Source organism: Colletotrichum acutatum (genome assembly GCF_030867785.1).
Source record: "Colletotrichum acutatum strain CBS 112980 chromosome Unknown BDZ83scaffold_111, whole genome shotgun sequence".
Classification (NCBI taxonomy): domain Eukaryota; kingdom Fungi; phylum Ascomycota; class Sordariomycetes; order Glomerellales; family Glomerellaceae; genus Colletotrichum; species Colletotrichum acutatum.
Window position 1 is genome coordinate 51915 of NW_026849105.1, and position 23497 is coordinate 75411.

General features: G+C 53.2%; 8 protein-coding genes across 8 annotated transcripts; 4 read left to right on the forward strand and 4 right to left on the reverse strand.

Annotated features, from left to right (window-relative positions):
* Positions 1-169: 169 nt before the first annotated feature.
* BDZ83DRAFT_587081 (ThiF family protein) lies at positions 170-1717 on the reverse strand (the record flags this gene model as incomplete). The annotated part of the gene is made up of 3 exons (XM_060506006.1): positions 170-1172; positions 1238-1451; positions 1507-1717. 3 exons carry the CDS (start codon positions 1715-1717, stop codon positions 170-172), a joined length of 1428 nt encoding a protein of 475 aa, XP_060360735.1.
* Positions 1718-2076: 359 nt separating this feature from the next.
* Positions 2077-2670, forward strand: BDZ83DRAFT_587000 (ribosome biogenesis protein SLX9-domain-containing protein; the record flags this gene model as incomplete). Its single annotated transcript, XM_060505996.1, has 1 exon — positions 2077-2670. A coding segment is annotated over one exon (594 nt), but the record flags the coding sequence as incomplete, so codon positions are not given.
* A 1913-nt stretch (positions 2671-4583) lies between these two features.
* BDZ83DRAFT_548619 (uncharacterized protein) lies at positions 4584-4930 on the forward strand (the record flags this gene model as incomplete). Its single annotated transcript, XM_060503468.1, has 2 exons — positions 4584-4618; positions 4738-4930. Coding segments are annotated over 2 exons (228 nt in total), but the record flags the coding sequence as incomplete, so codon positions are not given.
* Positions 4931-8177: 3247 nt separating this feature from the next.
* BDZ83DRAFT_761067 (Ulp1 protease family protein) lies at positions 8178-9730 on the forward strand (the record flags this gene model as incomplete). Its single annotated transcript, XM_060515175.1, has 5 exons — positions 8178-8216; positions 8542-8569; positions 8817-8866; positions 8917-8936; positions 9008-9730. 5 exons carry the CDS (start codon positions 8178-8180, stop codon positions 9561-9563), a joined length of 693 nt encoding a protein of 230 aa, XP_060360738.1. The 3' UTR covers positions 9564-9730.
* A 1509-nt stretch (positions 9731-11239) lies between these two features.
* BDZ83DRAFT_722684 (uncharacterized protein) lies at positions 11240-13837 on the reverse strand (the record flags this gene model as incomplete). The annotated part of the gene is made up of 1 exon (XM_060512494.1): positions 11240-13837. One exon carries the CDS (start codon positions 13835-13837, stop codon positions 11240-11242), a length of 2598 nt encoding a protein of 865 aa, XP_060360739.1.
* Positions 13838-16036: 2199 nt separating this feature from the next.
* Positions 16037-17122, reverse strand: BDZ83DRAFT_587059 (uncharacterized protein; the record flags this gene model as incomplete). The annotated part of the gene is made up of 1 exon (XM_060506001.1): positions 16037-17122. The coding sequence occupies one exon, from the start codon at positions 17120-17122 to the stop codon at positions 16037-16039; it is 1086 nt and encodes a 361-aa protein (XP_060360740.1).
* A 1141-nt stretch (positions 17123-18263) lies between these two features.
* On the forward strand, positions 18264-21181 carry BDZ83DRAFT_634312 (heterokaryon incompatibility protein-domain-containing protein). Its single transcript, XM_060509088.1, has one exon. The coding sequence runs from the start codon at positions 18314-18316 to the stop codon at positions 20807-20809; it is 2496 nt and encodes an 831-aa protein (XP_060360741.1). The 5' UTR covers positions 18264-18313; the 3' UTR covers positions 20810-21181.
* Positions 21182-21344: 163 nt separating this feature from the next.
* Positions 21345-23444, reverse strand: BDZ83DRAFT_587062 (acyl-CoA oxidase; the record flags this gene model as incomplete). Its single annotated transcript, XM_060506002.1, has 1 exon — positions 21345-23444. One exon carries the CDS (start codon positions 23442-23444, stop codon positions 21345-21347), a length of 2100 nt encoding a protein of 699 aa, XP_060360742.1.
* Between the last annotated feature and the right edge of the window lie 53 nt (positions 23445-23497).

The window sequence follows — 23497 nt, forward strand, 5'->3', positions numbered from 1 at the left end:
GATTAATCAGGATCATGGCTAGCGGGCGAAGGCCGCCCTCCTCTCTTTGTAGCAATAGGGGTATCGCGTAGGAAAAGTATGTATCATGACGACCCAGCCCCCCTCGTCAGAACAAATTCAACTTTTTATATCCAAGCCTTTCCTCTACCGTCGCCCGCCCTATTCTATCTCAGGTAAAAGGCAACGTTGGGTCCACGTCTTTTTTCCATGCCCGCATACCGCCCTCAATGTCTCCAATGAATCTTTTGCCATTGTTATCCAGCGACAGACCTTTCAGACGCTTCGTTGCAAGCTGTGAGTCGTTGCCGACTCTGCAAACAAGATAGATGGGCGAACCCTCTGGGAAATCTGACGGTAGCCATTCGGGTTGAGGCCGAACCCCCTCGCTTGACGGCTGCGTATCCTTCATGAACTTTGCAATCGGTACGCTCACAGCGCCATCGATGCTACAAATATCAAAGTTCTCGCGCTCTCGAACATCCAGCAAAAGATGTCGGCCACCCTTCTTCTTGAACACCCGCTCGTACTCGGTCGCCGAAATGCGCTCCTCGGACGCGAGAACACTGACCGGCGCAGTAACACCGCAGAAAGACACGTAGTCAAGCGACCCCGATCGCAGAGTCTCAAGAGACAGCGTCGACGCCGCAGAGCAAGCGAAGCAAGCTTTCCTTCGGCCCCGCATACGAACTGACCTAAACTGCCCCGAAGTCGCCGCGCCCGAAAAGATGAGAAGAGAAGGCGCGGCTGCAATCGCGCTCTTGTCCATCACATTCTGATCCACCGCGCCCAAGGCAACAAGCTTGATTGCCTCGAGAGCCTGCAGCACGCCCATGACGCCGACCACGGGCCCGAGGATGCCGCCCTCACCGCAGCTGACGACGCTATCGGGCGGCGGCGGCTTGGGGAAGACGCAGCGGTAGCAGGGTCCGCCGCCTTCCAAGGTGCCCTGTGGCGCGGCGGGGGAGTTGAGGATGATGAGCTGGCCGTCTGTGCGGAAGGCCGAGGCGGAGACGAGGGGTTTCTGAAGGAGGACGCAGATGTCGGAGATGAGGTAGCGGGAGGTCGGGTGGTCGGTGCAGTCGAGGACGAGGTCGTATTGCGATACAATTTCCTCGGCATTGGTAGGTGTTAGGTGTGTTTTGTGTGCAAGGTATGTTACTAGTGGGTTGAGACTAGTTGGGGTGTGGTAGTGTAAGCTTTTGTAGAGATATAGTGTAAGGAAAGGGGGTTTGCGTACCCCTTTAGGTATGTGATTGCGCTTTCGACCTTTGAGATGCCGACTCTGTCAGTCGAGTGAGCGACTTGGCGGTGGAGGTTGGAGACCTCGACGACGTCGCCATCGACGAGGCCGATGGTGCCGGCCCCTGCTCCGGCTATATAGGCCGCTGCGGGGCATCCCAGACCCCCGGCGCCGATGATGAGGATCTTGGACTTTTTCAGTCTTAGTTGACCTAGTCTCATCAGTGAAAAGGGTTCAACTCAAAAAGTTATATAGTGAAGGCTGACCTTTGACGCCTACTTGCGGTATGATGAGCTGTCGTCCATATCTCTCATAATCCTCTGGTTGCAGGGGCCATTTCCAGGGTTGAGATGATGATGATGATGCTGATGCTTCCTCCTGTGCTTCTTTCTCTGCGCTAGCTAGTTGTTCTTTGAGGTTTTTAAGGTCGAGCTCTGCCTCTGCGACTTTCCGTCGCAGCTCCTCGACTCTGCTCATCTTGTCGTGGGTGCGTGCGGTGTAAGTGAGAATCGATGACTCCCCAAGCGCGGAATTTGTGAGCGGCGGGGCGGACCTCTATAGAATGTCGGAGGTTCCGCCCCCGATCTCCGACCCCGCGATTCCAAAAGACCCACTCCTCTCTCTTTGCGGCCCCACCACGAATTTTTGATGGAAGCGTTGGGTCCAGTCCTCAAACTTTACCAGCTTTGTTCCAGATCCGACTTTGGACTCGAGTTTCTTCAACCATATCCGTACAACTCTACAGAACCGCCAAGACATTGATCATTCAAAATGGTAATGCAATTCCAATCCCCGCTCCCTCCCCACCCGAATAAGCAAAAGCTAACGTCTCGAAGGCGCCCACAGCACCAACAAAAGCCCTCTCAGCCCGCGAGAAGCGCATGGCCCGCATCCGCGGCGACATCCACCCCCTCGCACCGCACAAGACCCTCCGCCCCGAAGCCCAAGTCGACGACGGCTTCCTCACCAACAAAAAGGACAAGCGAACGATGAAACACAGCGCCTTCCTCAGCAAAGTCGCCAAGACGGCCCCCGGCAGCGGCAAGACCCTGAAGCGCCGGAGACCGAATAAGAAGCTCGTCGCGACAATGGAGTCGCTCGCCGACGCGCTTCCTGAGCTGGAAGAGGGCGCGCAGACGCTGGATCAGCTGCGCGAGGGAAAAATTCGGCATAAGAGTCTTAAGAGCAGGCCGGGGGCGCTCAAGAGGAAGGAGAAGGTTGTTAAAGCGGAGGTGGCGAGGTTTGGGGCTAGTATGGCTGCTTTGGCTTCTGTGCCGACTGCTGCGAATGCTAGCGGTGCTGGTGCGATGGCGGTTGAGGGGACGATGGCGCAGGAGGCGGCGACGACGAGTGCGACTTCGAGCCGGTGGGCTGCGCTGCGGAAGCACATTTCGAGCACGATGGAGCAGAACCCTGCTTTCAGCACATAAAGCTTGATCGTGGTATATTTACTACTATCATCTGTAGAGAGGGATACTCGGCACATCTGATCGAGACAGCGGCTGAGAGGCTGGCGTGCCGGGGCTCGGGTATTTGCGTCGACGAAGGGGGCTCGAGACTTCCTGACGGTTCCGCGGCACGCTTGTGGCTTACACCCATCATTAGACGGCCTCTCTTTCGGAGATTTTCTAATGTCGAAGACATGGTCGCCTCTACCAACAGACCGTGTCGAGGATATCACTTCGAGATGCAAAGGAACCCCCAGAGGCTTACATTGCTCGCGCGAAAAAGTCAAGAGTGGCACAAGGATCATGCAACCCTTGATTGCTGATACAGTGGAAGTCGGCAACAAATCTTGATGGTATCCATGTTTCTCGTGCATGATGGCCGCGACGGTGTCTACGACGGTATAGAAGTGTCAGAGCCAGGGAGGCTCTACATCATATAAACCGAGTCAACTATACTATACGTATGCTGACGGAAAGGGCTCACGAAACTGATGGTATCCCTAGGCTTCAGTTGGTCCAATGCTATTTTACGATGCTCAGGCTGCAAAACGGGATCAGAATGAGACCCTCTTCGGGGCACTGGAACGTCGTTGAAGGGCTTTGGCATTGTGAGGACCTGATGAGGGCTAGATGAGTAGCCCAAGGTGGATAGACTATTGAACTTACTCCGCCTTGTTGATGGGAATTGTGTCTACATCAAAAGAGATATCCACCTGAATTGATTTGACGTGGTTCTTGGGTTTACCTGATGAATGACATGCTCAGAAGATTCTGTATGTCATTATCTGCATTGTTTACTCTAGCAGGGATATAAGCCTAGCGTTTCACAAATAGCAAATCAGAAAATATCCCAACGGCGATCTTGTGAGCCGACGTCATTTTTTGCACCTTGAAGGGAGCAAACGCGTCGCAATAAGATGTTCTGTGTGGTAAGAAGAAAACAAAAGTAAACAAATAGATCGCCAGCCTAGGATGCGCTGGGTGTCTTCAACGGTCTGGAGTGGTCCATGGAGGGGGTTTGTGGACATCTTGGCAGGTTTGACGAAGGGGTGATGTCAGTTGAGGTCCCGGGCATGGGGGCTGTAGAAGAGTTCGTCGCCAATCAGTTGTTCGCTGGGCGCATAGGTTGTTTAATTTGCACAAGATTCTAGCAGTTTGGGGAGTGCGTTTGTGAAGTTCTTCATGGTCTTATTTGGGGTAGAGCCTGCAGGTGTGGTCTTTCCTCGTCATATTATGCGGTCGGTAACAGCGATCCTCAGGAGGGGAAGGATCGTTTGCCTAGAATCAACGTCACTAGGAAGGAACGGTGCAGCTGAGCAGGCAACAACTACCCCTTCTCATTATTGAGCAGCTCCTTCTCTACCTTGGGTACTTTGGTACTCATCTCTTGTAGTTGATATAAAGATTCACGAGGCTGGTCTCTCTCAATTCTGCATTCCTACATCCCATCCACGAACAATCACTTCCCATCTCACAAGTCCAAACACCACCACTTACACAGGTCCCATACCCCAAATCATCAACATGGCCGACACCAACCCCGGAAACTTTGCCAACCGGTATGCTTTCAATTGTTCCACCCGCGTCTGGATATTGCATCTTGACTCTTGAGTGGTTGCTAACGGAACAAAGCCCCACTGAGGAGGTTCGCGAGATCGCAGCCAAGGGCGGCCATGCCAGCCACGGTGGTGGCATCCCACAGGAGGTGCCGAGCGGCAACACGAACCCTGGTAACTTTGCAAACCGGTATGTTCATCCTTCCGCTAGATAAATCAGCTTTTGGTGTCATGTGTCTAACAGTCTTCAACAGCCCCACGGAAGAGGTACGTGAGATTGCGGCCAAGGGAGGTCACGCAAGCCACGGCGGTGGAATCGAGGCCGAGACCCACTCGGCCACGGGCAACACCAACCCCGGCAACTTTGCCAACCGGTAAGCTGGCTTCTCTTCAATGGCCCCCAGCACCCGGCTCTTTCACATATGAAGCTTCACTCAACATGATACCTCGCACTAGCTTGTATCGCATGGGAACATCACTAACGCGACCGCAGACCCACGGAGGAGGTTCAAGAAATTGCAGCCAAGGGCGGACACGCAAGCCACGCGGGCGGTTTCGCCAGCATGGACGCCGAAAAGCTGCGCGAGGTTGCTTCCGAGGGCGGCAAGGCGTCTTCTGGCTCGTTTGAGCCCGGCTCAGAGAGTGCGCGCGAGGCTGGACGCAAGGGAGGTCTCGCGGGTGGATCGGACTGAGATGTTGTATTCGGTGCTTACAGCGCAACAGCACGAATAACTTCAGTGTACCAGGTGTGTCTGGTGCCAGTGGACAAGAGGACGAAGCTTCGATTGTACGATATTCGGAACGCAAAAGCATGGAACATGAGACATGATTGATGGGCGAGAAAGATAGGATTGTCTTTAGGACAGGGTCTACCTAAGCTGTCCCTAAGGAAATACCAACTGAGATTCTAGGATTCTAGACTTCTGACCAAAGGCGTTGCCGTGTTGCCATTGCATTACCCTGTCAGGCGTTTCGTCCCACTTCCGGGCCGTGAGCGGATGGCTCCGAGGTTTTGCGTGCTTTCGGCACCTCCCTTTCTCCTCTCTGTCTCACTCGGACCCCCGCCATATCAATCCCCCGGACAGTCCAAGAAAGATGGCAGGGTGGTGCCAAAACGCACGATTTTCAAAGTCAATTGTTCGAGGACCCCCTCGGCATTTTCTCAACAAGATTGAGCCTACCTACCTTGTTCCGAGATGAGAGTGTTGTGAGTGGTAGTGCCTAGCTGAGATGCATTGAGTCCTTCCTTTCCCGAACTGAATTGACCCTTTGGCTAGGCAATTCTCCAGCGGCACCCCATGTCGTCCACCAGCCCTGCGGGTGGGTTGCTTGGGCTGGTAGATAAACTTGGCGCTCTGGATCGGGGTCCTAGGGAGGAGCAAGCCACGTTCGGCAGACGTAGATGCAAGTGATGAGCGTTTTCCTTTCCTCATCCCCCGCCTGCGCTTTTCCACTTCTCCATGCTTGATGTACCTAGGTACTGTGAATGAAGGGTCCATTGCACCGGTGAGTGACTAGGTACCTACCTTGGCTTCGTCACTGAAGCCGCGAGCGTTTTCGTGTGACTCGATCTGTGAGCGTCAGTAAGGTACTTTACGCCAAAGCAATGGCTCGGCAAAAAGAGTATCGACCGGCGTATCTAGTCCCAGACGGGAATGGCTAGACGTGGTCGATGACACTGGGCGTCTTTTTCCTTTTCGTGACTTTCATCCAAAAAGGGTTTGCGGCGGGAAGTGCGCCAGGTGGGTGGTATCGTAAATTGAGCACCATGATGATGCCGCAGCACGGTGACGTAGACGAGGTGAAACTTGGCCGCCTCTTTTTTCTTTTCTTTTCTCTTGCCCATCTGGCTGGTGTTTTCCTTACCTTCAGGCCCTCACTGTGTAATGGAATCATGAGAAGACTGCGGGATGGCTAGACACTCACTCACTTGCCCACATTCAAGTGACCATCTTACTCTCAGTTGCGTCCCAGACAAGAGAGTGTGAGGGGAAAGAGGGAGGGTCTCTGAGTGAGACTTGACTGTGAGAGAAGGTTTTTCTCTGTTAGAGGCTTAGCCATGGCTCCCACCCCCTCCTTCTTCTCCAATGGTGACTCCTCCCTTCACCGTCTCAATTCATTTGTCACAAGCAGGTGGCAGGCACCAGGCAGAGATGAGGTTTCTTTGGTGGGAATCGTAAACAGAATCGGGATGCAGCGGCACTACGTAGAGTTTCTCCAGTCTCCAGATCTTGGGGAGCTATGAGCCTTTCTTTTTTCTCCTCGCGTACCTTACCTTACCTTGATTACAGTGGCATCCTATGCCTATCCCTGTCTTTTAGGTAGGTACGAAGGACTGAGAGGCAGAGAGGTAAAATAGGTCTTGCAGATGATCGGCCATCGAGACTAGCATGTTTCGTTCTTGTTCCCTTTGGACGCATGTTAAAGTCGTGTGTTCCCCCCTCGCCCACGCTGCGACACAAGTGCTTGTGGTCTTTTTGCAGCAAACACTCTTTTTTGACTCCTTACTATTACCCTTTACCCTACTACATTTTGCAGCTTTTGCATCCTCACCAAGAAGACCTTCTGCGAGCATCTCCCGATACTACCCAGTCCCTGGTACTCCATCGGACTTGGCTGGTGCTTCACCTTTGTACGATGGCCGCGGCAGTTGATGTTCAAACAGCAGCAGGTGTGCCTCATACGGGTATCAGCCGGTTGAGCAATTCAAGGTATGCTTGGATTTTACATCTTCTCACTATTACTCTCTCTCAGTCCTATCCTCTCTGCCTGCTTCTTCAAGTGAGAACATGACGGATACATCATCGTCATCCCTTGGGTTCTGGAGGGTGCGCCGGAGGCACCGTGGGAGAGTGGAGACTCCTTCCGAATCGAGTCAAGCCCGGAATAGAGGCCCTAGCTCCGCGGTTCCCCCACAAGTGTGGCTTGTCGGCACCTCGTCACCTCGTCACCTCACATTTTTCGTCTCTTCTTTCTTCCCATGGTGGTGCTGCGCCACTCCTGGGCCACGTCTCCCCCCGTCGTCACTCGCCGTTCAAGCCTCGTCTCTTCAACCTCTGATTCTCAGAGAGTCAGCACCTCTTCGCCTCTCTCATCCGAGCTGCACCGCACACACTGCCCGCTGCATGCACGGCACCACAGGCCGCAAGCGCAGAGCAGAGCCCAACTCTAGTGCAGCCAGTGCAGCCAGCCAGCCCAGTCAGCCCCGTTCATCGTCTTTTCTCCCCGTTCGCTTTCCCCACCGTCGTCCATAGCGAACCTACCTTACGCTCCGCTCCGTCTGCAACCTGTGACCAGGAGGATCCTGAAGTTTCCCACCGCCCACGCAGAAACAACAGAGACCCTCGTCCTCCCCCCCCCCCCCCGCTCATCAATCCCGAGCGAGAAAAAAAAAAAAGCAAAAAAAGAGCGGATGCGAAAAAGGGCCCTGAATTATTTTTTTTGGATTTTATTTCTTAGCCTTGGCTAATTATCCCCCCCTCGTCCTCCGTTGTCTCTTCCTATCCTCCTACCGATTGATCCTATTCCCGGGACCTTTTCCTCTTCTTCCTCCGTCCTTGTCCTCAATCTTCTTTCTACCCGTACTCTGTACCGGTTCCTCAAGTTCCCTACCGTACGCCAAATACACCTACCCTAAAGTCATTTTTGGAAAAGATCGCTGCTCTTCTCGAGCCGAACTAAAGCATCCCCCCTCTGACGCAACTCCCCGCGAACAATAGCCGCTTTCTACCTTTCCGCTCCTCTCGCAACCGACAACCATCGCCGCCCCGAGCGATCAACTCCTCCCGCTCCGGCTCGACCTCAACGACATCTTCGATATCCTCTACCGCATCGGCTTCAGCAGCATCACCACCAGCATCCCTTCAGCTTTCCCCCTCGACCTCCCCGACGAGCAGCACAAAGTCCGGCCACAGGTCCGAGTCGCGCTTGAGCATGCCTTTCAGGAAGATGGCCCGTCACTTTGGTGACACTGTAAGATCTTCTTTCTTGCCCTCCTGTTCTTTCCCGTCTTTGTCTTTGGACCTGGCCTAGCTTGCTCTCGCCTCGCCTCGCCTCGCCTCGCTGCCGCCGCCGCAACATCGGGAGGTGCAACCTGATGAGGTCACAATCTCTCATCGTATCCTGCACTCCAGGTCGGACGACAGCCGTGGACGGGCAAGCACATGCCCATCTCGTCTCGTCGCTGCTGGTCCCAAGTGCGGTCGGTGGTGAGGCTGGCAACGGCGGGGTAGTATGAGAGGGGCGGCCGTCCTGTTTCAGCGCAAGCGCCAGTGAACTGACCCGAATCGCGTCCTAGCTCTCCCCGCAGCAACCTTACTTGTCGTGTAAGTCGCACTCCTCCTCACTTCCCGATGATGCGCCGCAACTCTCGCGGTGTCGTCCCACCATCCCGCGGTGATCATGGCCCCGGCTGACAGCTTCTTGTGGACGATGCAGATCACGATATCCTCCGTACGTAAACCCTCTCATGGATCACGAGGTGCCGGGACCTTACCGAGTCCGCCCGTTCCGACTACTTGGACCCTGATCTAGCCTCCCGGAATATGTTGAGCTTACTCGTATTGCGTGCAGTCACCTATGAAGACATCAAGTCGCTCAAGAACGACTGGTTGACAGATAACGTGCGACTCCCCTCCCACCTTGCGCTTGCTCCTTGCTAATGAGTATACAGAACATTGCATTCTGGGAAGAGTGAGTTCTAACCGATCCCAAAGCCAACAACACCACACTGTCTGAACCCTCCTAACAACCGACAACCACAGATGGCTGGAACGCGAAGTCCTCCCAAAGTACCCCCAAGCCCGCATCATCCTCCTGCGGCCCTCAATGACCTTCCTCCTCATGAAGGAGCCCGACATGCGCCAGATCCGCTCCGCCCTCCCCGACTTCTCCAAAGTAACACACATCTTCCTCCCCATCAACGACGCCCGCAACGTCGCCCAGGCCGAGGGCGGCTCTCACTGGTCCTTGCTGCTCGTCAGCGCCATCGACGGCGTCGCCTTCCACTACGACTCCCTCGGCGGCGCAAACTACGCAGAGGGCCGCCTCGCCACCCACAAAATGTCAGAGATCCTTGGCCGCCCACTCCGCTACCTCAACCTTGACGACTCCCCGCAGCAGGAGAACGGCAGCGACTGCGGCGTGTTTGTATGCATCCTCATGCGCCACCTGCTCATAAAGCGCCTGCTCAGCGCAAACGCTCGCGAAAAGGTTAGCATGAGCATGGCCAATAAGCTGATTGACAGCCACGGCGGACGTAAAGAGATGCTCAAGATTATCGAGAGCTTGCGCAAGGAGGGCGAGCGGAGGAGATCGTAAGCGCCAATCCCTCATATTCCCCCCCTACTGAATTTCCGCCTGTCTTTTTGGTCTTTGCGACTTGTGGATGATGGCAGTGCCGTTGTCCTCTTACTGTACTTGTACTCCCTGATCTTGAAAGCGTAAAAACGTAAACTTGTCTTGAGGGTTCCCTGACACCCCTTCTTTCAAAAAGGAGAAGCGCATCACCATACTCGTCAAAGACGCCGCCACGGATCGAGTAGTCAACCATAGGCAACACTCCCTACCTTATCCTTACAAACTCGAACGAACGACATCGAGACTTTGATACAGACAATCACCGTCTTGTCGACGACTTTATTTAAATGTTTCGATATACGATATCCACGAACGCATGCACAAGTGTATTTTATCCAACGATATGAGAAAGGAGGCAAGGGGAAAGTAAGCATTTCGTAGGGGAAGACGGGTGTGACGAGCGGAACCAAATCTACCAGCCCACGTCCAAGAGGACCCATCTAGTCGAATCCCACCGCCGAAACACGAAACGACGACTCTGCGACGACTGGAGATAGTGGGCAAGAAGGACTGTGAGGTGTTGATGGTTAGTGAGACGATGGACGTAGAAGGCTGACGCCGCGGGCTATTCTGGCGGGGCCACGTTGGAGTAGAAGGGTCAAGACGGGTGGCCATAGTAGAGGAAGAGAGGGTCACAGATCAGGACAATGCAAAGGCGAGGCGTTTTGGCGTGCCAAGGTCGGATGATTAGCCAGGAGAGATATATTTGATCTTATTTGGGGTTTAGTTAATGTCAGGCTTTACGTACTTGAAAAAGCTTACGTTTCAATCAATTTCTTTGTGGAAGGGTGAGCTTTTTGACGCACATAGTACCTAAAATTAACTAAAACCAAATATGATCAAATACGTCTCTCTTGGCTAGGTAATCATCCTACCTTGAGAGATATTCATTTGATCTTGCTCCCGTTTATCCACGGCATTTTCTCGTATGGTGAATTGCTACACGTATCGCGCATGCAATGTCGCGAATTCTGGACGAGCATCATACCAGAATTATACAGTCAAAGCTGAACAAGTCGCTTGGGACCTGAAAGTCATGTAAACGGAATTAGCTGTATCACGCTAGTTAAGGACCCTTCTCCAAACCATTCTCTGAGCTGGACCATCAATTTATCGCTCTGCGCTCACCAACCAAAGCCCAATAGACCATCCACAAGATGGCAATAAAGTCGTCATTCCGACGTGCAATCACCAAATCCCTGACCGCACCCTCCCCGTTCCTATCCCCTCCCCTTACCAAAAGGGGCAATCGTCCTTGCGAGACTTCTTGTTGCTCGCTTCGCGCTTGTCTTGCGCAACCCGGGCTGCCAGCTTGTTGAATCCTGCCTTTGTGATTCCGTGTAGGGCTACACCTCCGCTCATGGCCGATGGAGCGACGGACGAAGGAGCATGGTTGATCTCCTGAAGACGCTGACGGAATGCCAAATGCGTAGTCGGTACATTGGTGTTCGGGATCGACGGAGCGTCTAGAAGAGACGGGACTCCCAATCTAGTGTTACCGCCGACGCGGTTGTACTCGGTGCCGGCAATTGGCAATACGGCAGTGACGGGAACCGATCGACCGTTGCCCCTCATACCAATGGACTCCGCGAAGGGTCTGGCCGACAGGTTGGAGCGGCGAGCGGCCGATCCGTCATTCAGAGACTGGTCTGCGTCTCCATCGACTCCGCCGTCATCAACGATGATTTGCTGTTGCTGTTGGCGTCTTGGTTAGCGTCATGGTCTTGCTCATGTTGCTTCTTGTTCTTGGTCCGAAGATAGGCATTCACCTTTCGTTGATCAATCGCGCCAGTGCTCTGGTATATCAAGTCCGCAGTCTGCTGGGTATAAGGGTCAGTGCTGTCGATGTTATAGTGCAGCCATTCCTTTTGCGACTGCTCTGTGGTGTAGGCCCAGCCAGCAGAATACCACATTTGAAAGGCACCTGATTTGGAATCTTTGCGGTGACGAACCTCTTTTCTCTGATCAGGGTCATAAGCCATGTACTCAACGGCCTCGTCCCAGTTTGCGCCTTTCTCCCAAGTAATGGGCTTCTGCCTCTCTCGGAATGCATCGAACTCTGCCTCTTCCTCCGGATCATTTGAGTGGGCATTCGCAAGCCATGCCTCTTGATAGCGCTGATCCTCGGCCTCGGCCTCTTCTTTGGTCTGGAAGCCGCGAGTGTTCTCTGCGGAGATGACATCGGTATTGAACGAGCGGGATGTAGGGAGGTGTCTAATCTGGAGAAGATCATCGAGCGAGGCATCGCACGGGTCCGGGCAGAAGATGACATCGTGCCCCTCGGGCGAACCGCTGTGAAGAGGGGATCCAATGATGCACTTACGAACAAGCACAGCTGACTCGATGCTGGAGAATGAGATCTGAAAGCTTTTCTCGTCGGCGTACGCAAAGTGCGTGATGACTTCAGCGAAGGTGGACGCCAGCCCAGCTCTCTTGAGAACCATGTGCAGATCCTTGACGGGAAATCCGGTGACGGCCAGGCAACGAGTACTTCCCTCGCGAATCATGGTGAGAATCGAGTCCTTGAGGGGAAATGAGTCCGTGTTGGGCATGCTGATGCGGACTTGAACCGAGTTACCATCAGCCGTGGTAAATCCGATTTCGCGACCGCGGTCCAGGCCGTATTGGTAAAACGCCTTAGCATCCTCCGGAGAGGTGAATTCAATGTACGCATGGTTGAAGCGATTATCACTAGTTCCCATCGGCATCGCGTGGGCCTTGAGAATTCGACCGCCTCGGATGTGCTCAAGGACGCGCTGGACGTGAACCTCGTCGGGAAGTCCAGTCATGATGATCGTTCTGGAAGACACATCTGATACGCCATTGTCGGCGGTTAGCTTCTGACCAGCCTCATTTCGTATATACCGAAGGCCGTATTTCAACATACCCGGCACCGCTGAAGGGTGACGACTTCCAACGGTACGCTGGTGTGTCTGCAGCGCGCGGTCCTTCTGGAATGGACTGTCCCAGATGTTATCGCTTCCATCACTCCAGTGGAGACCAATCTCATTATCGGCCGGGCGAGTTGCAGTCTCGATGTTCTGGTCATCAAGGTGTGCAATGAGGGGAGTAGGGTGCTGCTTTTCGGCCACAGAGTCGGGCGTGACGAGGGCTTCCTTGAAGGTGTAGGGGAACTCGGGCTTCGGAGAAGTTGCCTGGTTGGCTCGATTAACGTTCTGGGGCTTGGAAGGTGTCTGGAGAGCTGGAAAATGGTCCTCGAATGATATCAAAGGCTCGTCATTGATGCCAAGAACCGTCGGGAGACCGGGCTTCGTGGTTGCGCCGTCATCAGGAGAGACTCCAATGGCTGCGAAAGCTTCTATAACCTCTGGGTGATAAGTGATAAAGGAGCGCATGAAAGCTTCGTACATTTTGGCCCGCTCAACGGCGTTGAGAAGGCAGTTCTGCATGGCCTGGAGCTGAGCAACGAGAGGTGCATTGTTTGCGACCGCTCCGGCATACTTCGCCTTGTATTCTGTGAGCTGCTCTTGGCTATGGTCGAGATCGTCTTGGAGTCTGCTCAGTGCTTCCTGATCCTTGTTGTTTCGCTCATTCTGTTCGACAGAGTAAGTCTGCGCTCTGCATCTGAGAAGATTGGCCTCCTTGATATCGTCTTTGAGATTGGTGATTGTGGCCTGGTCCAAGTTCGCTTGATGCTTTAGCGATTCGTTGACATATTCGAGGCTCTCATTCTCGCTTTTGAGGGCTTCGTAATCGGCCTCGAGCCGGCTGAGGCGAGACTTCATAGCATGGAGGTCATCTCCCGTGTCCAAGCTTCGGCGAGCATCTGAGTAGGACGAGAACGACTGGTTCGACGACAAATGGTCTCGATTCGTGCTGCTGGGAGTAAACTCGGCCGAGGATGGGTTCAAAGGCTTGCGACCAGGAACGAAAGGCTCGATCGGGGAAAGTCTGTTCTCACGAGGCGGAATCGCGGTCTCTTGGGAATCGCCCTGCTTAATGACAGCGACACTCGTGATCGTCTGGGCATGCTTGGTGTCAGAGACAGTAGCTTCCACATCCTCGGGGTCATCGAAGTCGTCGCCGAAATCAATGAGCTTCTCCGAGTTTGACTGGGGAAGGATCGGACGAGCAGGGGCGGGTGGGCTTCCGGCGTCGCTTTTGTCATCATTAAAGCCATCGTCAGTCGACGCGTAGACGCTCTCATCACCGTCATTATTGTTCTCCTGCTTGATGACACGACCGGGGAAACGGGGGTCGTATTTGTCAACCATTTTGGCCGCCGTTGCGTTATGCTGCTGGTGGAAGAGGTTCGGAGGATCTATTGAGGTGCAGGAGCTTGTGACTGATTCTGTGAGAGAACTGTAAACGAAAGGTGTTAACGAATTGACTGGCGATGCTTTTTTTGAACTGAGAGAAATTTGAGATATGAATGATGAAGATGATGCGGGAGCAAAGATAGGAAGTACTGGCTGAAATCGATTCTTGTAGTGATTGAATTGGAAATGACGATTGAGAGTACCGCTTACTCTGCCAACCTCTGACGGCTGGGTCCTCGAAAGTGGTGATGTAGAAGGGAAAAGATGAAGGGCGAAATCAGAATGAAGGGAGAAGCTATTAAGACCCCCGTGCTTTTCATTCCGGGAAAGGCAAGAGCTGCCGTTGACGCGGATGGAAAGCGCCATTCGTAAGATAAGGCAGGTGTGCAAGAGGGTCGGGAAGTCGGGACAGGTTCTTGGGGCGGTGAGCAAGCAGTGCTGAAACATATCATGACTTACCTAGCTGAGTCTGAAAATGCTTGAGCTATCTTGACCCAAAGAGTTCAGGAGTTGCAGTATGCGGTAGGCAGAGAAATCTCCACCAGGTGATTCTTTGCGTTCAGTGTTGCTGCTACCTGTTGATGAGGTAGAAGATGTTGGTGAATGATCTAAACGATCTTGTTTCGTTGTCGATAACTGGCTTATAGAAGGCTTGTTCTATAAGAGCCAAGACGCGCCGATGCTGATGTCAAGAACGCCGAAAAGCAAGGCGAAATCTCCGTCTCTATGTCTATGCTGATGTGTTGTTGTACGGTTGCTCTATAGAATCGAGGCCAAGACTTAGAAGCAGATTTAATTCGGGAGGAAAAAAGGTTGTTGCTTCAGGTGGAAGACTGTAGACGACCAGAGGTATGTTAATGATGCTCAATGCTGATCTCAAACTTGAGTGAGGCTCTTGCCTGGATGACATACCTGAGTACTCCGGATCGGAGAAGCGAGAATATTAAGGTAAGTGAAAGTCTTATCTCGGAGTTGGGATGTGGATGTAGGAGGAAGAAGACTCCAAGAAGAGGCGGGAGGAAGAGATCCCCCCTCTTCTAGACTCCACCCAGAGGTAGACTCAGCAGAGAAGGAACTACCGCGGAGCTAGTCGCGGAGCGAAGCGGAAAGTCGAGAAGGACGAGGCGGCGAGGAGTTTGGCGGTAGGGTAAATGCGAAGCTGGAAGAGGGAGTAAAGGAAGAAGCCCCCTTCTCCTCTAGATCCTCTGTAGATGCCAGAGAGAAGAGGGAAGCTGCCGAGGAAGAGGAAGAGAGAGAGGTAAGGAAGAAGAGGTAGGTGAAGGTGAGAAGAAAAAGAAAGAGAAGAAGAGAATTGGTGAGCTGAGAAAAGAATCTGACTTTTACAACCCTAGGGCAACCTGACGGCCGGAGACGGGAACTGAGGCTATGCGGGGACAGTGGTCGACGGAAGAGCTCCAAAGACCAACTTCGGGGGTGAATGCCAGACGGGGACTTCACATGGGGGAAGTTAGAATCCATTGCTAAAAGACTACCACCGGGACTACACTAGACATATCAGAGCAAGCAGTTAGAGACTGGAAAGGGTTCCTGAGAGGGGAGGGGCCTATTCTCATCATGAAGTGTCGTAAGTTTGTGCAGATAATCCCAAAGAGTTGTGAATACTACTACTAGATAGTGGTGCTGAAATGTCATAGATGAGCTCAGGCAGCCTAGTCTTCATGGTAAGACAAGTCATCATGAAGGGAAGTAAGATGTGAGCAAGTGCGATGAGGCACAGTTCTACGAGAGGACCCTGATCTCAATCCATTGTGACTTGAACTATCTTTTAAGATGGTCTAGTGAAGGAGGTCAAGTGAAGGGAATCAAGTGAAGCGGATCGGATGCATGTAGTTCGAAGTGAACTTGTAACAAAGGCTCCAAGAACTTGTAACAGCATTATTAGAACTGATGAGGTATATCAAGGAAAGAGTCGTGTGAAATGCAGTAAACACGCAGCAATAGTTCAGTGCGGGACAAATATCACCACATGTTTCGGAAAGCATCGCCTGAAATCTGGTATCTTCAAATTTTGGAGAAGGAACTGATGCTACGCAAGGAAAGGGGGTATACATGCTAGCCCAACGCCGTGCTTCAATAACTCGATAGCCAAGGGGACCTCCAAAATCCACTCCTGATACTCATTGACTGATTGTTTTAAACTTCAATGACAAAATCCCGGACCATGTTGAGGAACCTTTCCCGGTACTCCGTAGGGTTGGCAGTGATGCTCATGGGGCCGTGACCAGCAAACACGTTGTATGACTTGACCAGTCCAGTCATGGCCTTCGCGCGGAACTTGTGCTTGGCCCAGAAGAAGTCGAGGACGATCATGCGGTAGGTCCAGTTGCCGTCAGCGTCTGTCAGGCCAGTGCGCCAGGGAGGTGCGTCGGATTGGATTGTGGGTACGTCGCGAGCTTCATCTAGCACGTTGGGGCCGGGGAAGCGCACCATGAAGAGGGAGTAGTCGACGGCGTTGTTCTCGGCCAGGAGTTGGGTGTCGGCTTCGAGAAGGTCAAGCAGCTCCTTCTTCTGGGCGGGTGTGACGCGGACCTTGTCCTCGAACTCGTCAATCAAACGTTCCTTAACACTTTGCGGTGCCAGGCTCCCGTTGGCAATGTCCCGCTCAGGGAAGAAGTAGTCGTTCGGCTTGAGGTCGTATGTCTCCCACTGATTCCTCCGGTGATCGGTCTCCTCCTCCTTCTTGCCGAACATCAGGTTCTCCATGATGATGTGGTGCGTCGGCGCCATGCCGAGAATGCCACCAATCGTCGCTTTCGCCGTGTACGCCATGTCGGTGATGCGAACCAGTAAGCTGTGCGGATGTGTCTTCATATGCGCAACGTAGGCGTCAAACAAGTCGTGCGTGAAGAACTCATGCTCGAACCGGCGGGGCAGTGACTTGATAAGAAACTTGCCGTCGGCCGTCGTGAAGAAGGTCGAGCCGCTGTACCCCAGATCGCCGACAGGGACAAGATCGGATTCGCGGCCCTTGCCCTTGGCTACCTTCTTTGCAAGGTGAAAGGAGTTCGTGTACTCGTCTTCATCGAATTGCCAGACATTGTGTCGGAGTTCGAGGAAGTCTGCGGCGCGGTATCGGGCGAGAGGAAGGTGGAAGACGGACAGGAAAGAGGTGAAGACGCGGAAGATGCGCTTTTTGAGACTTGGTTTGTCGGGTTTGTTTGAGTCGCCTGAGATGGCTGCGAGGATCGAGGTCGAGATGGAGGTGCTCCGGATCTGCATGGTGGCGGTTGGAGGCCAAAGGGCCCAGGTAGCTCTTTGATATCCCGCTTGTGGTAATGAAAGGTGTCTGTAGGGGAAATGTCTTGAGATGGAAGAATTTAGGCACCGTTAGAAAAAGAAGTTGAAAGACGGAGCTTGAGCTTGGTACCTTGCCTTAGGTGCGAAGGGATGGGAGCTTGACGGGAGCTTGTCTTAGAGCGACATGGTGGGGAGCTATTGACGTCACTTTACCGGGCAGGGCGCATGTGCCCGCCAAAAGCCACAACAGTCCGGAGCAAACGTTCCTGATCAGCAATGCAGCAACCAGTTAATCCTTCAATAAAGATGCACGCAGGATTATACATGAATTTCTCAGTCCATCACTTCTCCATAGTCAGAAGGTCATAGGGAGACGAGAAGAAAATTGCCTTCATTTTTCTAGCTCTTGGATCCCTTCTTATGACCCGCCCATACCTTACCACTACCACAATTACCTTACTACCATACGATATTAAGAGCGTACTCTCCAAATACTACGTACAAAATCAAAATTAAAAATAGAATAATGGTGGTAATAATAAGAGAAGTGGTTGTAGGACCAGCAGTAATGGGAATAGCAGTAATGGTGGAAATGGAGACACATGAGCAGTGAACTATTGTGTTAGCTACTAGGATGGCTCTTAATCCAACCTACCCTGATGAAGATGCAGACGTATTCTTTCAAATTAAAGCTCAATTCTTCTTCCATGATAGCTAAAGAATAATAGTCGCCGCTTGAAGTTGTCATATTCCGGAAGCGGTATCTTCCTCAAGGACGGATCTTGGCCAGCAGCTTGCATCACAACCTATACTGGTTCAAACTCCTAGACTCAGACCAGTTTTCCATTTTCATTACGCTTCGAAATGGTCCTGAGATATCGATTCAGCCCAGATACAGCTATGAGGGTTGTAAAAGTGTTGATATGAGAGAGAATTTCCATGCTGTCAGTCCATGTTACATGGGTCGGGAGAGCTTCACGATACGCCATTCGCTCATCCGTCTACCCACCCATCATTGGCCAATGACGGCCAAAGTCCCGCGACCCCGCAGCCTATGTTGTCTGATGAACTTCTTCGACGGCTGCCTGGCCTGATCTTTCATTCGCTCAGTCGCAATACAGGACATCATCTAACAACTTGAAGACCCAAATATGAAGAAAGAATGCATCAAGCATGTCTACACACTTAACTGGCAGGGACGGTAGCAGCCTAAAAGATTGCACTTTCTGTGCAGATGGCAGGAATCCCATTCCCAATCCCCTTCTTTGCGATGGCTGCCAGCCATGGAATGACTTTTTCCATGTTGTCTTCTGCTATTACGCTTCACAAGACGTGGACGTCTCAGCTTTCGATCCCGACTTTGACGAATCAGAATCAGCCTCGTGCGGCTTCCAGTTTCTGACCTTTCGATCGTTAAAGAGCACCGCAAATAACTCAGAGTGTATGATATGCAGCTTCATTGGCTCGAAGCTAAGCACCGTAGCTGGCGCCGGTGACGACACTGAAATCGCAGTCTGTGGACTCTTCCCAAGCCGTAGGACGGACCCAAGCTCTCGTACCCTCATATCTAATAGGGCACATGAGACGTCGCCCTTCACTGAGAGCTGCGCCTTGGCCATCTGCGTCTCGGGGCTTACACCGCCAGCTATGAATAAATCAAATCACGCCTATCAGCCTGTCGTTCTGGGGATTAGACTTCAGTATGGGGCTCAAGACGGAACCCAACTTGAGTCGGCAGAGTTCTGGGATCGGCGATATATCAATATCAGCCTCCTTCGCAGTTGGTTGGCGGGCTGCCACGCGCATCACGGATCCAAATGTAACGAACCCTTGACAGAATCAGAACTTCCTGCCGGATTCCGCGTTATCGACACTAAGCGCATGCGGATTACCCAGCCAAAACCCCAGGCTCCTTTTGTGGCATTGAGTTATACATGGAGGCTTGCAACTGCTTCAGCGGATCGAGACCTTCACTTGACAACTTCGAACGCAGAAAAGTTGAGACAAACAGATTCTCTTGTACGGGATCTGCTACCAGAAGTAGTTGGGGACGCCATCTACTTATGCCGGAACATGAGACAGCGATACCTCTGGGTTGATCGCCTGTGCATCCTGCAGGACGATGAAGATCTCAAGATGGCACAGATCAACGCTATGAACGACATTTATCAACTCGCAGAATTCACCATTGTTGCAGCTGCGAATGGTGTTGGTGCTGGGTTACCTGGACTTATTACGCGGCCCAACGTTTCCACCTACAAGAATCATTGCTGGCAATTCATCAAACATGTGCCTAAAGTAGTCGAGGGTACGAAATCGGACGGGAGCTCCGCCATGGACCATGCCGTTGTCGGGATAGCCCCTCTCAGCGAGAACCAGGTCATCAGCTCCAGCGAGTGGAACTCGAGAGCGTGGACATTCCAGGAGAAGTTGCTCTCTCGGCGGCACATCTTCTTCAGCTCCGGGCACGTCTACTTCAGCTGCTTCCACGAGGGCTCTGAACTTCATAGATACCCGGACATCAGGCACTATCGACCGCAAGACGAATCAGAGAATATCGGCATTACTCGAACAGATCAAGACTGGGGCGGGAGAGGTTTCGAAAAGGGCCTAAGATCCGACGAGTACAGCGATGACGGGGTTCTCGGATTCTACCCGCTTCTCGTGGACCAGTACACAAAACGCATACTCGGCCGTCGAGAAGACGTGCTGAGCGCATTTGCTGGCGTTGGCAATGTCGTCGCTGCGCGGGCCAGAACGCAGATGCTGCTGGGGCTTCCGGAGAGGTACCTGGCACACAGCCTCCTGTGGTCGTTTTGCTCTCCTCTGGCGGTTACATACCGCACGACTGAAGGGCTGAGACTTCCTTCATGGACTTGGGCTACCCGAAAAGGCTCCGTTGTTTATCAACGATCCCTCGGGGGCAGAATTGACGGTGACTGGTTGGACCCGATGTATCAAATTCACTTTGGACATCTCGTCTCTTTCTTCTATTGCGATCCGGTGTCTACTGGTCCCTCTAGACTCAGGGACATTTGTGAAGGCAAGGTTTGGTTTCCAGAAGATCGAATCGATGATTCCGTGCGACAAGAAGACTTCCAGCGAGATCTTGAAGCCTTCTTTCAACCCAGGGGAGAGCTTAGCCAGGTGGCTGGATACAAGGATCCTCGGCAAGAGTCATCGTGGATGTCCGTGGTTGACATGTGGAAACGGACTCCGCATAACCCTGTGATAGCTCGCCACCAGATTGAGCTTGATAGTAAGACTAAAGCCAGGGCTGAAGAACACCCTCGCTGTCTCGTTTTCAACACCACAGTTGCCAGAGTCCGGATAGGGTCATATCTTCGCGGGGAAGATGACGGGATTCAACTTACTATTTACGGCAACGATGGTGCAAAGATAGGAGTTACTGCACCGATGCATAAGCAGTGGGCGTTGAAATGCCTGAGCATGGGAACTAGCCACTACATGGTGGTTGTCGCTGCTGGTCTCAAGTTTCCTGGAACCTGGGAGCATAATGACATGTTTGCGGAAAGCCAAGGGTTTGGATTCTATGTACTCATTACATCTCGCACGAGCGGGCTCTACTCTCGTCTTGGTATCGGCTTCATTTCCTTGGATGGATGGGTCTCTGTTGAACCCAGTTGGGAACCTGTTATCTTAGTATAGCATGGAAATCAAGATACCAGACGAAGTCGATGTGCTTCCTGTGGGCAAGAACTAGGCCTCCAATCAAAATATAATCATTTGAAGTAGGGACGTCGGAAATCAGACGCGAAGAGATCAATTGAGTTGATGATCTGGAAAACCGACGGTGTCGTCGACGAGACCTGGCCCCGGCCGACAAACCTCAACTCAGGCTTAGGTACCGCTGCGTTGGGCTCGCCCTCAACTACATGGGAAGGAAGATGAATCGCTTGCTGCCATGTGAGGACTCTTCGGAATCTATGGCTGCCACAAAACGTGAGTCTCCGCGACCTTCAGACAATGCGCCTTAAACCTCATGCCTTGACATAACCAGGTGTTCAAAGTCACAGTGGCTCATGGCAGAAGAGGAAAGCACACAGCCGTTGCAGGTACCTAGTACTAAGTGAAATCTCCCATTCTTTCAGATTCTATTCATCTGCGTTGCGCTAGTAGTTCTACAATCAAAACATTTAACCATCCCTTATAACATCTATAGTCTCCCGTCTAGTGAGATCATTTACAACTTGCTTCTCAGGTCCTTTCTCTCATCCTTCTTGAACAGCACCTTGCTGTTGGGGTAGGGGTCAAACACGACGCTGTTGAGCGGGTTGTCCTCGCTGGCGCGCTTGAACATGTCCTCGTACACCTTGCCGTCGTAGCGGCCCAAACTGCTGTCCAGGACCCAGTCGTCAAACTTCCAGGCATCGACCAGACGGACTGCGTGGGGACGGATCTCCTCCAAGAGGGTCATGACGGCCTTTGTTCTCGCCAAAGTGATCTGGCGGACGGTGACAGCCGCAGAGCTGTAGAACTCGCTGGCTTCCTGCTCGAGGGTGTTCAGAGCATACAGCCTGAAGAGCTTGTGCAGGAGACCGACCGTGTCCTTGTCGAGCTGCTCGGTGGTGGCCTTGTCGTTAAGAGCCTGGTGGAAATTCTTGACGACCATGTACTGGGCGTGCGCGGTGCTGAGGCGCCAGAAGTCGACGAGAAGGCTGTTCCAGGACTGCTTGTCCTCGTCTCTGTGGCGGAGGGCCTCAAAGGTGAGGAAAGACACGCGCCAGGCAAAGGCAGCAACGAGGTCCTCGTCGGAGCCGAGGACGTCGAAGGCGGCGCCGATGTCGCGGCGGCGGAGGAACTCGGAAAGAATGCGAGTGGTGTCGTTGTTGCCGGCCTTGCCCTTGAGGACAGAGCGAGCAGACTTCAACAGGTAGCGGGATACCTGCTGGGTGAGCATGTAGTTGTCGCCCTCCCAGGTCAGGGTTGGCAGGTAGTCGGCGTACCAGGAACCGATACCGCTGAAGGAGGAGTATCCGTGACCTCCGCAGGCGCGGCGGCAGATCTCGAGGCCCTCGCCGGCGACGGTTGAGCCATAGGCCTTAAGAGCGCAGGAGGTGGCGTGGAGATCAGCGAGGAGGTCGGTCCCGGGGTTCAGCTCCTCGGGGCCCGGGTTTCTGGTTCCGTCGCTGAGCTTGCCGACGTCGCCCTTCATGCGCTTCTGGTTCTCGTTGTAGAGATTAATCATACCGCGACCGGTAAAGTGAAGGGCAAAGGTGGCTGCCAGGAGTGGGAGCAGACGAATCTGCACCATGGTGTAGTTGAGAACTTGGTTTTCACCGGGCTCACCGGCCGGCGCATCGCGGTCCTGGAATTGCCGACGAACAGCGCAGTAGCGGGTGGCGATGGTGACACCCTTGGCGAGGACGGAGCCTGAGGGCAGGACAATGTTGGATCGCACCCATGTGAGGGTTCCGTAGATGAGAGAGGGGTTCGCGGGACGAATGTACTTGCTCGTGTTCGGGTCGATGGACGAGAATCGGGCGAGCATGTGGTTGTGCGGGATCTTGACATTGTTCAACAGCAAGAAGCCGTTGTCCATGGTGTTGTAACCGAACTTAGGGCCGATATCGCCGACGTGGACGTTCGGGAGAGGCTCGTGAGTCTTCTTGTCGCGGATCGGCACGACGAAGGGGTGGGGGCCAATCTTCTTGCCGTTGAGGATCAGCTGGGCCATGACGACGGCGTGGGTGGCCGTCTTGCCCAAGGAACCGATCCACCACTTCGAGGCCGTCAGGTGAGGCGAATGCAGAACGAAGCTCTTATCAGACGGGTCCCACGTTGCCGTGGTCTCGAGGCCACGAACGTTGGAGCCGTGGCCAAGCTCGGTCTGGGCGTAACATCCGAGGATCTCGTAGTTCTCGGCGGGCTTGAGGAAAAGCTCGTGCTGCTCCGGAGTGCCTTGCTCGCGAAGCGTGACGAGGAACATACTGGCGTGGAGGCCATATGGTGTCGGCTCAGCAATCAGGTCGTTGGCAACGATGTAGTCTTGCTGGGACCAGTTGTGTTCCTTGGTCAACTGGAACAGTCTCTTGCCTCTCGCCAGCGCAGCCTCGATACGGGCATTTCGGCCGCGGAAGTAGTTCTGGGTCTTGTCAAAGACAGGCTCCTTCTTCAGGATGTTTAGTATCCTCTCGCTGCGCTCGAGAGCCTCATTTGTGAACATGAACGACGCGAGCTGGTCGACGTTGAGGTTGGACTTTGCGCGCTCCTGAGCGAGGAGCTCAGTGCCCTGCGGGCCAGATGGCTGGAGGGCCTTGACCCAGTCCGGGGTATTCGGCATCGTGACTTTTGGGTGTGGGGATGATAAGCTGGGGTAAGTGAAGGGCTGGGGAA

What these genes read in the sequence shown, in the direction of transcription:
- BDZ83DRAFT_634312 (XM_060509088.1), top strand. Translation starts at nt 18,314, where the DNA reads ATGTCTACACACTTAACTGGCAGGGACGGTAGCAGCCTAAAAGATTGC.